The following is a 16,226-nucleotide window of genomic DNA, read 5'->3' on the forward strand; positions in this document are numbered from 1 at the left end:
CATGAACAGAACTCGTTTTTTTGTTTTTAAATACAATTTATTTTATTCTACAGCTCTGCCCTGCTGTTTATATTGAATCTACATTAGATTGCGTGTTAAGTCTCAACACATGAACACAGTTCAGTTCATATGAGGTGGGGAACATCTCAATGTTTTTGTCTCACATTATAAAATGTTCCTTTTCCAACAGCATAACATGTATCATGGTTTCATAGTGTTATTTCCTCTTTCCTCAGTCATATGAAAGAATGTAACTGACCACAAGTCAGAATCACAAGTCCTAACGATGACAACGCAGATTACCACTGAAAGTGTACTACAGGTAATATACCACAATTACTGAATAATAATGCCAATCTCGTCTGATACATTTCTTTCTCGTATGTCTTTGGTCTGTTATTCAAGAGGACAATGCACAAACTAGTCACACAGCACAGTGGCAATCAAAAGGCATCTGTAACTATTCAGACATTGCAGACATTCCATCCCCACACACATTGTCCAACTCGGTAGTTCTTTCACACACTGAAATAGGTAAGGTATCAAAGCAGTATTGAATCGAAATGAATAAATATCTCAGATTGCACATGTAGTGTAGATATTCAACATTCTGTTTCAACATTCTACTCTTCATGTGACCACCATGCACTGACTTTAGGTGCGTTACCCGTTCAAATCATATACAAAAAATGGGTTGCACACACCAAGACTGCATTTCAATAATTTATTCTCGCATTTTGAACAGAATTGCATCATTCATATGCAATTATTCACCTTAACATCTTGAGAAAACCTGTCAATAAAGCAGAAAAAAATGATTATTCATGGTGCCCACGGCAGGGGGCAACAGCCCTTGTCATCATGAATGAGTCCCAGATGTTTCAGAAAATGTTTTAATGACATGTTAGAGGCAGTGTACTAGAGGAGCTTTCCCATGTTAACAATACTCAGGTATACAATAACTTATTGTTTATAAGCCCACAGCTTTTAAATATAGTAAAACAATCATCACTGTTATAGACAATAGATCTGAAGGAACAATATAACCAAGGACTGTTTTTCCCACTGTCTCCCTGTAGTCTTGCAACATTACTGTATTGTGTGTACAGTCCTAAAACATCCCTGTAATCATACCCACAAATACTTGCCTTGTCATTTGACATCATACTTTATCAGTTGGTTTCAACCATATTAATCCATTTAATAAGGCTTTTTATGTTATGAATTATAGGTTGGCTCCAATGATAAGGGCAGCGGGCTTGGTTCTACTAGTTAGCCTGTTTTCTGTTACATGACTTATCAAGTATTGTTGGTTAGTAATACGCTTGTAATTCATGTGGCATGGCCACCATGATAAAACTGTAAATTGAATTAATTAATTATAATATGTATACAATTCAGGTATGAAGCCGCGGGCCGAATACAATTCTTCCCTGGGCTGCATTTGGACACCCCTGATATAAGGGGTTTCTGGCCCCTAAATATCGGTAAAGTTAGGTGTGCTATGGGAAAATGGTTGGTCAGACACAGTAACAGTCATAAGGTATTGTAATACCATAAAAACCACTGTGTGTGGACTAGAAACAGCTCATCAGCAGTTTACAGAGGTGTGAGGTTTTGCAGGTAAAAACCTACATTTATAGCCTGGCCTGCAGAATCTGTTAAAATAATGGAAACATTTGGGCACCTAGGCTGACAGCGTGCCACAGGTTCGAGTCCCGATCCCTGACGGCCTTTGCTGCATATCACTCCCCAATCCCCATCTCTCTGTGCACATTTCCTGTCAGCCTACTGTCCTATCATAAAGGTATAAGCCCAAAAATAAATCTTAAAATTAAAAATAATAGTAATAATGAAAAAGTGGAAGTTGTAAGGTAACTATGGGAAAAGAAATAAGATTTAACAACTGACTGACTCACTTTTCCGGTTTTCTAGAATTTTCCACCAGAACCACATAGATTAGAAGATTGCTGATTCACCACTGTTTATGTGATCCAACCAAACAACATTAGCCTATAATCTTGTCTATGCCCACACACACTTTATAGCTCCAAATTGCATTATGCACCAAATTATCGTTTTAAAAATAATTGCGTTTTATTTTTTTCAAATATATAAAATGTAACGAATGTGAAAATGATAACTAACCAAACTGAAAACATGTAACATTGGTTCAATGTTTGCAACATAATTCATGAGGTCGGACTCAGTGTGATTGGCCAACTCACACAAACAGCCCGCCTACTTCCTGCCCAACTCGTGATATATGTGGCTCTTGGTTTATTGCAGCGTCATGCCAGTCACAAGGTGCATTGTGGGCTTATAAATACAGCCAGCGACACAGTTCAGCTTCACATCAACGAAAGGGGAGAATCTTCAAGGAGTTCTTGCTTCAACAGTGTTTGAACGGAACTTCTACCTTCCTCCCGCTGTATTAACCTGCATTCCGGAGTTGTTTGAAAAACCATATACAAGAAGACCGCCGCAATTAAGCTGTATTTAAGCTATATTTTTCTACAAGTCTAATTTTCATAAGAAAACCGAGGCAAACGCCAGCCAAAATGGAGTCCTCCCAAGTGCGCCAGAACTACAGCCAGAGCTGCGAGGCTGCCGTCAACCGTATGGTCAACATGGAGCTGTTTGCCTCCTACACCTACACCTCAATGGTAAGGAATTAATAATAATTAAAACGTGAATTATGAGCATGTAACTACGTGTACGTTTATCTGCGGACAGCCTAGACTATAGGTGCACACAATCCAGCCCAAATTGAAAATGAGGCCAAAGTTTTATCTTTTCATTGCATTTTACAATTAAATGTCTTGGTTGGTCGTCCACATGTGATGCCATTTGTTGTTGACAAGGAAACTGCATCAGTATGGGCTGCCCTAGCTAGACTAGACACTAAACGGCAATGCACAGTCCACAACCTGTTGTGTCATGCATTGATATTGTTTAGCGCTTGACTAAGAAAACTACTGGATTTAGTCAGACACACACACACACAGTGACCCGTGTTTTGACCACTGCTCGACGTTTTAACCACTGTTTGTGTCACAGCTCAGCTGCTTCGTCTTTGCCAAATAATGACTGGTACCGTTTCTTAATCATTGTTTTTGTGCTCTTCCCCTCCTTCCTTCCTTCCATCCCAAATCTTCCAACTTCCTGCCTCCTGTCTTTGCTTGGCCTTTCCTTTCTGTCTCCTTCTCAGGCCATGTATTTCGACCGTGACGATGTGGCCCTGCCAGGATTTGCCAGTTTCTTCAAGGGCAACAGCCACGAGGAGAGGGAGCATGCTGAGAAACTGTTGTCCTTCCAGAACAAGCGAGGAGGACGCATCTTCTTTCAGGACGTCAAGGTCTGTGTCCTTAAAGCACTCCCAGTGTGTTGAGCCTTTGGCTGAAACGTCTGTACCCCCCCCTCCCAGCTATTTTATTAATAATAATGAAGATTAAAACAAATGAAGTATTGAGCCACAGCCCAAATCACAGGACCTGTTCTTTGTAATCACACTTTGGGATCACGACAACACCTGTTTACAACATTAATATATAAAATGTCCATGCAAAGCTGACCATTTATTCCACTATATACTTAGTAATTAACAGTGTGTTGCCCTTTCTCTCTCTTTTTTTTTTTTTTAGAAGCCTGAGCGTGATGAGTGGGGCAGTGGACTGGAGGCCATGCAGATGGCCATGCAGCTGGAGAAGCAGGTCAACCAGGCTCTGCTGGAGCTGCACAAACTGGCTTCTGAGCAAGTAGACCCACATGTACGTAGAGTTTGACAAAATGCTTTTTGTTTACCCGATTACAACGTTGATTCAATTTTATTATAGTCCCAAAACACAACATCACTTTGCAGAGACCTGATGTTCCCCCCCTGGGTATCTTTTTGCGATGGTAGCACGGGAAAACGGTTGGCTAACTGTTACATTGTCTGCTTGTCTCCGGCAGCTCTGCGACTTCCTGGAGACTCACTATCTGAACGAGCAGGTGGAGTCCATCAAGAAACTTGGCGACTACGTCACCAACCTCACCCGCATGGATGCCACAAACAACAAGATGTCCGAGTACCTGTTCGACAAGCACACACTGGGAGGAAAGAGCTAAACCCAGGGCCAGCAACGCTCTCCGGAGAGAAAAAAAAGAATTGACACGCAGGCTTCAACAAAACATGATCTTACCCAACCTCTGGCCTCAACCTTGCATACGCTGATATTCACTGTTTTTAATTCACGTTCTCTCATAATGACGTCTTGCATTTTAGATTATCATGATCATACAGGCACCGTCATTGTGGTTAAAAATATTGTGTGAAGAGAAGTTGTATGGCTGGGGTTCTGTTGCTTTGGACTATCCAATTCTCTAATACTTAAAGAGGTTGTGAATTAATGTTTCTGAACAGTTTGAATAAACCTTTTGTGCTGGATTCTTAATGTCTGTTTGGCTCTGAGATTTCTTGTAGAAATGACCAGTGCTGTAGGTTTTGTTTGTGCAATAAGATTATCTATGTAAAATATATTTAACATCTTAAAGTACCGGTAATTTGAAGTATACACCAAGAACCTTTTTAACACACCAGATAAATACTTAGTGTTTCAAAATGGCCTATTGATGATGGCAGTAAAAATTAAATCATGTATTCATTAAACCACAATGCACCAACCTTGTAACAAAGCCTTTTGCTCAAGTAAAGCTGCAACAATTCTCTGGGCTATTGATCCATAACCATCCTGATCATTTGTACTACATCCTATTTCTTTACAAAGCTTGAGCCCATTCTCACAATATTGTCTATATAGCTGTGTCTCAAACAAAAGATTTGCAGATGACAACGTCTGCAAAGCTAACTTGATGGCAGAAATGCATCTGAAGTCTGCCTGCCAGGCAGGTGGTTAAGGAATGCCCCTTGTTTTTCCCATTCTCTTTATCTTATGTCTACCAAACTTCCCTGTAAACTAAAGCGAGCTTGTAGGAAAAAAACGAATGACCCACTTTAAACATGACGTCGTGAATACAGCCTTTTCTGATTCCATGGGAAAGCTTTTTCAATATTGGTTGCTTTTCCGTTACGAACCACAAGGTGGAGACATTTTCTGTCGCATCAAACGTTGCATATCAATTAGCCTACATCTATACATAGAGATCAATTGAGTTATATTTATCCAGGCGTGAAGCGAGCATTCTGGCTACCCCGTACACTAGTGTGTTAAACTAGTGTACTTGAATTTAAACTTTTGAATTTGAATTTAAATTGAATGACCCCCAAACTAAAGTTGTGACAAGTTGACAACTGACAACACTAAAAAGGAACAAAAACGTTATTTTCATAGAAATGTAGTGCAATCAATATAGGACAACGCCACGACGTATGTGACATCAAAAGTTTGTGTTGCTATGGTCAGTCGGACAGACGTTGCACAAGATGCTGCGGTAAAATGCACAATGCCAAGGCAAAATGTCTCCGTCGCTGTCCAGGGTGCTGATGACAAAATCCCGTGACTCTCCATAGGACCATACTGTAGGGCGGCTAGGGCCTATCCGAGAGTAAGGCAGGAGGATCAGTAAGTAGGTGGATTGTGTGAGTAGTTGGCAGGCATACAGGGATCTTCCAGAGATTAACAGATAGGGACGGGGAAGTATAGGCTAGTGCTTATGCTGTGCGCAACTCCAACTCCTCTCCTCTGTGCATGTGTCCAGAATATGGAAAATAAATAATAACAATAATAATTAAAAGCTGAATTTAAGAGAAGAAGAGACCGTAAAGGGTGAGTTATAATCTACTTGAAATGAGTCAGTAGTTTTATGTTTAGTTGTGTTTTTGTAAGCTAGATTTCATGTCGTGCGCACTTATCGACAAATCCCTTAATGAACAGACATGGAACGAAGAGACACCAACACCAATACAAAAGAAAGAAAATGTGACAACTTCTGTAGAGTGGTTGGGTTGTATCTGAACAAATCCACTTTCTTGAGACAAAAAATACATTAAAAAACGCATTGGCTCAATTGGGTGATTTTTACATAAGCAACAGTAAAGTGCCTGCCCTACTAAACACAGTTAGGTGATATTGTTGTAGGCTTTTGCTTCAATTTCTTTTTTTCTTTTTTACAAAGAACCCATTTCTTTCTTTTTTACCCTTTCATTTTGATGTAAATAGGACCCTTGTTTTTAAGGCCTTTGTGGTGCTGTAGTACCATGTATGAGGTGCATGCAAAGTGACTCCTGCAAGAGTACTCAGTCTATTCTTATTTCTACCAGTAAGGAGATCCTGTACAAAAATATTGTTCTTTATACTTGACTTTTGTGATGACTTTAGAAGCCATTTCTTTCACTGGAAAGCTTAGTCTCTAAAATGCAACCCAGGTATTTATATCATTTCCTCTTTTCTTGTCATCACATTGTCTCACCCACTTTTACTGTGAAGCTGTCGCCCATGCAGACTTGTATTTGGGATCCAAAGAGAATGGATTCAGTGTTACCCAGGTGTAAATGAACGAGCCAGGTGCAGATACCGAGTTCAGAGGTGAGGGCTTTTTCAACCTGCAATTTGTCCTTGTCCGAGACCAGCAGAGGCGAGTCAGGAACAAATTGCAGTCACATGATGATGACATGTCGTTAATATATATTAGGAACAGTAAAGGCCCTATAGTATGCTTCCTTGTGGAACGCACAGCTCCCTTCACAGTTCACCCCCACCACCTGTTCTCTCCCCTCCAGTAAGGATAGCGTCCAGCTCACTGATGTGCTGATGAGAAGGAATGTGTCAGTGGAATGGGATGTTCTAAACCAGATTGGAATTTGTACATTCGTTTTTTGTTAGCAAGGTCCGTAAATGTTCATATATTTATTTCCATAACTTTCAAGATGGAACTAAGAGTAGAAATAGGGTGGTAGTTGTATGAATGTGTGTGTGAATGGGTGAATGTAATGCACAATCTATGTAAAGCGCTATATAAATTTACCATTTAACCTCACTGGAAGCCACAGGTTAGTTTGAATCTGCCACGCATGTCGGGAGCCACGGGTTAGTTTTAACCTGCCACGGGCTAGTTTTAACCTGCCACGGGCTAGTTTTGACCTGCCACGGGTTAGTTTTGACCTGCCACGGGCTAGTTTTAACCTGACACGGGCTAGTTTTAACCTGCCACGGGCTAGTTTTAACCTGCCACGGGCTAGTTTTAACCTGCCACGGGTTAGTTTTAACCTGCCACGGGCTAGTTTTAACCTGCCACGGGCTAGTTTTGACCTGCCACGGGTTTGTTTTAACCTGCCACGGGCTAGTTTTGACCTGCCACGGGTTAGTTTTAACCTGCCACAGGCTAGTTTTAACCTGCCACGGGCTAGTTTTGACCTGCCACGGGTTAGTTTTAACCTGCCACGGGTTAGTTTTAACCTGCCACGGGCTAGTTTTGACCTGCCACGGGTTAGTTTTAACCTGCCACGGGCTAGTTTTAACCTGCCACGGGCTAGTTTTGACCTGCCACGGGCTAGTTTTAACCTGCCACGGGTTAGTTGTAACTGCATGCATGTTGGGAGCAACAGTGTTGTCAGATCAATGCCTGTCAGACTGTTAGTATATCTAACCAATATGCACCCCAGAGCAATGGAGGCGGCTGAGTCTCTGAGAAATGTAGGGGGGGTTTGGTCGTGGCCAGTGGCTTTGCTGCTTTGTTGTGCTCACATTTTTAAACACAACATCCATTGTCCCCATGGTGAGTTTAAAATCATCTTCACGTACACCTATACATTTTTGTAGAATGGATGTGCTCTAAACCATAAAGCCCAGAGTGAGAGGGCAGTTTGTTAACCATTGATGTGGCTATATGGTTGTAAAAAACAAGATGTTTATAGGCGATTAGCCACATCTAGCTTGTCTGTATATGAGAATGTTGTCTGCATTAATATTGTTGTTTGTAAATCTGGTTCTCAGATTCTGACTGCAGCCTGGTTGGTTTTTGTGTAATTTCCAAAGCTCATGTGGTTTTTTCATGTTGTCGTCAACTTTACCATTGAGATATTTTTTGTGTGCAGATCTGGTCATGGCTGTTACCTTATTTGTTAGCCTATTCACATGGTGAATAGATCAATGTTGAAGGATTTGGCGAGCTTTTCCCTCAAAGGTGGGGTCCAGGGGAACCCACCTTCTGGTTATTCAGATCCTTAATGAAGGGAGAGAGAAAGAGAGAGAGAGAGAGAGAGAGAGAGAGAGAGAGAGAGAGACAGGGGGGGTTGAGACAGAGATGGGAGGGAGAAATAAAGAGGGAGAAATAACAAAGCTATGAATAACCTGGACATTTAGGCTATAGATTCAATATTGTGTATCTGCAGAAGAGCTTAGCTTTGGCATAGAGGAAAGGAGTGAAAGGTCACACTATACTGCTGCCAACACACAAACATAAACACACACACACACACACACACACACACACACACACACACACACACACACACACACACACACACACACACACACACACACACACACACACACACACACACACACACACACACACACCTTTGACCTTGCCTATAGTGATGTCAGAAGCCTATTAGCCATACATACACATGGCCACTGCTCTGTAGTCTTCTGTTGTCTTGTCGGTCTCCCTGTCCCTGTCTGTCTTTCTTTATACCTTTACCAGATAGAACCTCTCTTTTTTTTCTACTTGTATCGTGTATTTCTCCATAGTTTTTCTCTAGCATTGTCTTTGGTCACGTACGTACGCACGCATACACGTGTGTGTGTGTGTGCATGCGTGCGTGCGTGCGTGCGTGCACGTGTGCGCGCGCGTGTGTGTGCTTGCGTGGGTCTCCATTACACCTGCTATCATTAAAGGTCATGACACACATGAGGAGGTGGACACAGAGCTCAGGGGAGGGGTGAGATGGGATGGTGATGATGAGGAATAAAGGGAAGTGAACTAATGGGAGGAGGGGCATAGGTTGGATGGGAAAGAGGGGAGGAGTATGTGAGAGCAGAATGAGAGGAGGGAGGAGAAAGGGGAGGGGCCTTCTGGTGGCAAGCTGCCCTCTGTTTGGTTAATCCGGGGATTATCTGGATTACCTTTGGCAATTAAACGTGTTAAATATCTACAGCGAGTGACAGAGAGCACCCCCGTGGGGTGTACAGTATACTGTAGTGTGTGTGTGTGTGTGTGTGTGTGTGTGTGTGTGTGTGTGTGTGTGTGTGTGTGTGTGTGTGTGTGTGTGTGTGTGTGTGTGTGTGTGAGCGTGCACGTGCATGCGTGTGTGCATGCCAATATTTGACTCTACTAGTGAGGTCCACATGCCCTCTACAGTATATACCGAGATTAACACATTTTAAGACCACATCATGTTCAGGTCAATGTTTTCACATTAGGGCACAGGTTAGAAATATAGGCTCAGTTTAAGGTCTGGGCCTTGAAATGAGAGACAGAGGTTCATCAAAAGGATTGTATGAACACGAGTCTATGTGTGTATGTATGTGTTTTTGTCAATATGTGCCACATTGCTTGTTTGTTTGTGAACACAGAAGGGCTCTATATATGAGTAGATGTTGGTATCATTGCTGTAAAACACTCTTGATGAAGGTCAATTTGAATAAAACTGATGCTGCTGAACAAGAGCAGAGTGCGGGATTTGTGCTCATGAAATATTCTTTTCATCATTGCTTCATATCCAAAACAGAAATGATTAAAGCAGAAGTTACTTTTGTAAATATCAATAGTGGCGCTTCTGACAGTTTTCTTTGTCTCCTCCTCTTTGTGGTTGCAGCGCAGCAATGCGATTGGTCGGCACGGCGGGGGCGCGGCTCCGCAGGGCAGCGGAGGAGGAGGAGGAAAAGGAGGAAAGGGAGCCCCCCCCTCCTCCCCCCCACATGAACCACCACCAGTACAAAAACATGAAGAACAAGTTCTTCAATGAGCTCACACACCTGCCAAGTGAGTGCACATACACACAAAAACACCCACACGCTCACACGGGCCACGGCACATTCAGTGATTTTATTTTTTTTTGCATTTTTTGCATGTATAAATCAGGCATAATAACTAATAACTAATATCTAATCTAACTCCAACTTCAATCTTCTTGAACGTCAAACAACTATTTCTCTTGTGAGGAATTTCTATTCCATATAGTAATACTAGTACACAAACACGCACGCACGCACGCACGCATGCACGCACGCACGCACGCACGCACGCACGCACGCACGCACGCACGCACGCACGCGCACACACACACACACACACACACACACACACACGCATGCACACCCACGCACACACGCATGTGCATTCGCGCAACATACTCATAGATGGTACCCTTGTCATTAAATATCCATCTTCTACCAATACCATAATGTTGTCATTTCATTGTCTTATTTGTATACCAACTTCCGTTGTCTCATTTCTTCATTTCCCCCGTCATCTTGCCACCTGGCTTGTGCCTCATGAAGATCATAAACTCAGAAGTAAGTTCTTCTCATTCTACATCACCCAAAACCTTCACTTAAACCCTATAGTATACGTTGTCGTACGATAGTGTCGCTTGACGATTTGAGCTTGTATAGATCTGTCGTTTTCTACAATGCAATAGCATCACAAGTCAGTGATCTTCAACTCTTTTCATTATGCATTATTTATTTGGCATTTGAGCCACGGGCCACCATTTGATGAGATTCAGCCTCTCAGACCCAAGAAAATGTTGTTGTCGTTGGATGCGATTTTGTCCACATTTCCATGCTGCATTGATGTGGCACCATAGGAGAGAGAACAGGCAAACATTGATCAAAATAACAATTCTTCTACCTTCTCTAATTGTGTAGACTTCTTGTAAATGAAGTAATACACATGTTTAACAATAATGTAACTCCATTTGGTCATACCAACTCGTCATCATTTAGCTGGGGACCACTGGTTGAAAACCACTGATTTAAGTGGTTCTTTAACTGACCATATTGTATGTGCGTCCCCGTCCCCCCCCTCTTAGTGCCCATGTGGGCCATAGGGGCCATCGTGATGGTGGTCCTAGCCCTGGTGGGCTGCATGAGCTTCTGTATCTACAAGAAGTGCATCAACAAGACCAAGAAACCCAAGAAGGTCCGCGAGAGGAAGGGCCGAGGGCGCCGGAAGAAAGACAAGGACGGAGAAGGCGAGGGTGAAGGAAAGGTGAACAAAAAGAGGGCCAAGCAGTGTTGATTTCGTCAGCTAAAACTACGGCGAAATAAATGTTCGTCGACTATAACCTTTTTTCACAGAGGAAAACTAAGTAAAAACGACATAACAAAGCTATGATGACTAAAACTAAGACTGCTGACAATTTCGTCAAATAAAAACTAGACTCAAATGTCAGGGAGGGACTAATGAAGAAGACAACCGGTAGAACTAAAAGACAAGTCATTTTGTGTTTGGTTGTGCTCGGGTATGGTCCTCTGAATATAGCAGATCTGCTATTTTCAGCATGCAACCAAGTCTAAAATCAGCCGTTACAACACAACCAAGGCCTGCCAAAATCCATTTTAATCGACTAAGACAAGTGTAGATTTAGTCTACTACAATCTTCTGATATTTACTCGACTGAAACTAGACTGACACTAAAACATTTCAGATGACTTACATCTGAACTAAACACAATCAAAATAAACACTAGGGCCAAGGAGAGTGAATTAGAACATGGGTCGGTTAGAGATGTCATTTATTTGTATTTTAATTTTGTTTTGTTATATCAATCATCACACGCTACAGGAAGGCGAGGAAGGGAAGGAGGAAGAAGAGAAGGAGCAGTTGGGCAGACTGGAGTACACCCTGGATTATAGCTTCACTGACAATCAGGTGCGCACACACACGCACGCACGCGCACGCACGCACGCACGCGCACGCACGCACGCACGCACGCACGCGCACGCGCGCGCACACACACACACACACACACACACACACACACACACACACACACACACACACACACACACACACACATAGTAACCTCAAGTCACCATGGGCTTTCCACCTCGGAGGAAAGCCTGGTCTGTGTTACAAAATTGCCATGTCATCCGGTCGGGAGCGGAGTCATCATGCAGGCCGGAACCCTCAATCTGGAACTTCCTTTCCCTCAAAACCGGAAGAATAATAACCTTCCCAATAAAAGCGTGACTCGTTCTCTCGTAGCATGCGACTTTTATTGGGAAAAATCGGTTTGACTACAACATGACACACACAAAGTAATACTCACACATGACGCACACATCATCGGCCAAATACGTATCATTTTGGGGGCCCTTGAAATGTTTTAAGTTTTAAGCACCACTGATATAGCAACATACTGTATTTTTTTCTTTTATTTTATTTTTTCAAATTTTCACTCTCTCTCTCTCTCACACACACTCCAGCTGGTAGTAGGTATCCTGCAGGCAGAGAACCTGCCGGCCATGGACATCGGAGGCACCTCTGACCCCTACGTCAAAGTATACCTGATGCCAGAGAAGAAGAAGAAGTTTGAGACCAAGATCCAACGCAAGAACCTCAGCCCTGTCTGGAACGAGAGCTTCACCTTTAAGGTCTGTTCAGCTCAGTGTTGCCAGATGCATGATAATTAACGTATTTGTACGATAATTGTACCCTCTGTACGATGTATGATCAATAATTACAAACATTGTAATGCCCGCTGGTTTGGTTTTTCCCTAAATCTAGGTCTGTACTTGGAGGCATTAAAAACACTGGTCGCATCTTTCAAGTCCAGTTTCTGGCTTTTATTTGTGTAAGGTCCAGACAGCATATCTGATGCGATTTTGTCACATTCTTGTCTCAAACAAGGTATTTTCTTACACTAAATACGCTATTCTTTGTGAAATTTCTCTTTTTTTGCTCTGTATGGTAGTTTTCATTCAAATACGATCATTTTAAGCCTCCGGTACAATCATGTAACATTTCCTATCTGGCAACACTAAGTTACTTATGACTCATTGACACTTATAATGATACCATTTGTCATTACATCTTTACGTTCCTTGCTGTCTGCTTGTCTTTACTTTTTGGTCTCTCTCTCTCTTTCTCCCCTCTCTCTCTCTGCCCCCCCCCTCTCTCTCTCCAGATCCCCTACATCGAGCTGGGAGGAAAGACTCTGGTGCTGGCCGTGTTCGACTTTGACCGTTTTGGTAAACACGATGTCATCGGTGAGATCAGGATCCCGATGAATTCCATCGACCTGGCTCAGGCCATCCATGAATGGAAGGATCTGGATGGAGGAGAGAAGGAGGATGTACGGAGGGGAACAGCTTTAACCTTTATTTTATACTTATGCTATTCAAAAATAGCAGATTTGCTTGTAGATATGGTATTAAATAAAGTGAATCTTTTTTGCTCAAATGTTTGCTTCTGGGCATCCCTGGAACAAAATACTTTCCGGCCAAATACATATAATTTTGGGTGTCCTTGACATGAAAGTGTTTGAGCACCACTGACCATAGCACCATAGGGTTTTCAGAAAGCTGACAGCCTCAGGTCTTAAATGTACAATATTTAAGTATAATATTTGACTCTGACATGTAGTGGAAATACTCAAGTAAAGTACAAATACCGCTGTCTGTCTGTCTGTCTGTCTGTCTGTCTGTCTGTCTGTCTGTCTGTCTGTCTGTCTGTCTGTCTGTCTGTCTGTCCGTCTGTCCCTAACAGCAAGAGAAGTTAGGTGACATCTGTATCTCTCTGCGCTACGTTCCGACGGCTGGCAAACTGACCATCAACATCATGGAGGCCAAGAACCTAAAAAAGATGGATGTCGGCGGACTGTCAGGTTAGAACACGCACGCACGCACGCACGCACGCACGCACGCACGCACGCACGCACGCACGCACGCACGCACACACACACACACACACACACACACACACACACACACACAGTCACACAATCTGCATGCATATTCATAGCCTCATTTCAATTATTCCACTCTTTCTCTCCCTCCCTCTACCCCTGGTCTCTCTCTCTCTCTCTCTCTCTCTCTCTCTCTCTCTCTCTCTCTCTCTTTCTGTGTCCAGATCCATTTGTTAAGGTGGTGTTGCAGCACAGCGGGAAGCGTCTTAAGAAGAAGAAGACAACGGTCAAGCCGAACACTCTGAATCCGTACTTCAACGAGAGCTTCAGCTTCGAGATCCCCTTCTCCCAGATACAGGTAAGCATGCCAGCCAGCCAGCCAGGGTTCTATTCTATGACCCATATACCGTTCCTTCCAAACGTAATAACCCCGTAGTATGACCCTTGCACGATAGCGCATTCAATTACCCATTAAAACAGGGAAAGCATCTGTGCCAAAGATTGATATATATATATATTTGGCCACGGACCAGAATCTGTTTTGTTCCAGTGTGGTAAGAAATTTAAAGTTTAAAGTTTAAAAGGGGCCTTTCTTTGTGGAGTTTCCATGTTCTCCCCGTGCCCCCTATAGGGTAGGTACCCTCACACAAAAAATGCAGTAGTCCTACAGTATAGTCGGGCCCTGCAATAGTCTATACTGCCTCCACCTGGTCAGTCCGGCTTGGGACTCCTCCTCATGCAATGAGGGAAGCATGAGGTCAGTCCGGCTTGGGACTCCTCATTCATCGGAGGAAGCATGAGGTCAGTCTGTTGCTCTCCTCAGGTTGACAGAGGGAGTTTAGCACCCAGGATTACATTAGACAATTGATACTGTGTGATAAAAATTGTAAGATTTTTCTAAAATGTTCAAAAAAGCAGATGTACAAGTGGCACAAAGACGTGAGCTTGTCCATGGCACAAATCATTTTCAGATTCTGGTCCGCGGCCAAATATATATCAAGTTGGAGGTCCTTGGTACTAAAATCTTTGAGAACCACTACCTCAGGTCTTAACCCAAACCCATTCTGGGCGGGAACCCCTTTTGGTGTTAGCATTATGTTATGCTTTAGCTATTGAAAAATAGCAGATCTACAAGCTCATAGCGCGCCACCGAGTGGCGCGCTACGAGCTTGTAGGTCTGCTATTTTTGAAAAATTGAAGAACGACTGACATAGAAACATAGCTTTTCCAGAAAACTGTCAGGATGTAGAAGACATTTTTAGAATCTGATCTCAGGTCAAAATGGGTTTATACCCACTTCAGCCCGAGCAACACTGCCACACTACGGGGGTATTGCCCTGTAGTGTGGCAGTGTTGCTCGGGGTGAAGTGGGTAATGTATGTTTTTGTAATAATAATCCAAATCTACAAAGTAACTACGTAGTACTAAAGTTTTCAAATTTATGTAGTGGAGTAAAAGTAAAATACTTCCGAGATATAGTGGACTAGAAGTAAAAAAAAAAGAAAGAAAAAGTTAAAAAAAAAAGTATTGGAAATTGGCAATACTCAAGTAAAGGACAAATACTTTTACAAAATTCACCACTGCTTAAACAGATCAGTTCTTCCTGGCAAAGGAAACCGTTGCCGTATTTAAACGCAAGCCGCAGTGATTCTCTCTCTCTCTCTCTCTCTCTCTCTCTCTCTCTCTCTGTCTCTCTCTGTCTCTCTCTCTCTCTCTCTCCCCATGCAGAAGGTGCAGGTGCTGATCACCGTGTACGACTACGACAAGCTTGGCAGCAACGACGCCATCGGCAAGGCCTGGATCGGCTACGGTGCCTCGGGCGTCGGCCTCCGCCATTGGTCGGACATGCTGGCCAACCCGAGGCGTCCGGTGGCCCAGTGGCACCAACTGCAGCAGGAGGAGGATGTGAACGAGGCCCTGAAGGCTCCTATCCGCTAAACTACACTGTTTCCCACATTAAACTGTTTAGGTGCCACCCACGAGATCACGAGATGAATCTAACCATGTACTGGTTGCCACCAACGAGAAACCGAGAAACAACGTTTTCTTTTAATATTCTTTTTTTTTTTTTAAATATTATTTAATCCATATTTTGAAAATTCCTCTAATCTGGTGTGCAGGTGATGACATGCACATGACATGACATGCACAATAGAATTACATTTTCTTTCTTTTATTTATAATGGGGAGTTAAAAAAAACATTCCCCAAAAAAGCAATACTTTTCATGAAATTCAATGATTTTTTTTCAGTAATTTCAAGAAATTCCATGAATTAAAAAAACAAATGTTTTTTTTATTTATTTTAAAGTAGTGAAATAGCTGATCTACAAGCTCACAACGGGGTCACGGCTCACAGGCTAAAAAGTTTGGGAACTGCTGTGATAAACACACAAACACACACACACACACAAACACACACACACACAC

At 42.7% G+C, this 16,226-nt stretch overlaps 2 protein-coding genes across 2 annotated transcripts; both read left to right on the forward strand.

The window, feature by feature from the left end:
* Window positions 1–2,306: 2,306 nt before the first annotated feature.
* Window positions 2,307–4,436, forward strand: LOC306937482 (ferritin, middle subunit-like). The gene is made up of 4 exons (XM_079521284.1): window positions 2,307–2,666; window positions 3,212–3,358; window positions 3,645–3,770; window positions 3,955–4,436. The coding sequence occupies exons 1-4, from the start codon at window positions 2,562–2,564 to the stop codon at window positions 4,108–4,110; spliced, it is 534 nt and encodes a 177-aa protein (XP_079377410.1). The 5' UTR covers window positions 2,307–2,561; the 3' UTR covers window positions 4,111–4,436.
* A 1,170-nt stretch (window positions 4,437–5,606) lies between these two features.
* On the forward strand, window positions 5,607–15,932 carry syt5a (synaptotagmin Va). Its single transcript, XM_079519478.1, has 10 exons — window positions 5,607–5,768; window positions 9,761–9,927; window positions 10,446–10,460; window positions 10,979–11,157; window positions 11,734–11,820; window positions 12,378–12,545; window positions 13,079–13,246; window positions 13,660–13,777; window positions 14,023–14,156; window positions 15,527–15,932. Exons 2-10 carry the CDS (start codon window positions 9,768–9,770, stop codon window positions 15,734–15,736), a joined length of 1,239 nt encoding a protein of 412 aa, XP_079375604.1. The 5' UTR covers window positions 5,607–5,768; window positions 9,761–9,767; the 3' UTR covers window positions 15,737–15,932.
* Window positions 15,933–16,226: the final 294 nt, after the last annotated feature.

Source organism: Electrona antarctica (assembly GCF_951216825.1).
Source record: "Electrona antarctica genome assembly, chromosome: 14".
NCBI lineage: Eukaryota > Metazoa > Chordata > Actinopteri > Myctophiformes > Myctophidae > Electrona > Electrona antarctica.

Excerpts from the sequence above, each read along its gene's own strand:
- LOC306937482 (XM_079521284.1), top strand. The coding sequence starts at position 2,562 with ATGGAGTCCTCCCAAGTGCGCCAGAACTACAGCCAGAGCTGCGAGGCT. Across the intron at positions 2,667-3,211 it reads CCTACACCTACACCTCAATG|GCCATGTATTTCGACCGTGA; the intron begins GTAAGGAATTAA and ends TCTCCTTCTCAG. Across the intron at positions 3,359-3,644 it reads TCTTCTTTCAGGACGTCAAG|AAGCCTGAGCGTGATGAGTG; the intron begins GTCTGTGTCCTT and ends TTTTTTTTTTAG.
- syt5a (XM_079519478.1), top strand. The coding sequence starts at position 9,768 with ATGCGATTGGTCGGCACGGCGGGGGCGCGGCTCCGCAGGGCAGCGGAG. Across the intron at positions 11,821-12,377 it reads ATAGCTTCACTGACAATCAG|CTGGTAGTAGGTATCCTGCA; the intron begins GTGCGCACACAC and ends CACACACTCCAG. Across the intron at positions 13,778-14,022 it reads GGATGTCGGCGGACTGTCAG|ATCCATTTGTTAAGGTGGTG; the intron begins GTTAGAACACGC and ends TTCTGTGTCCAG.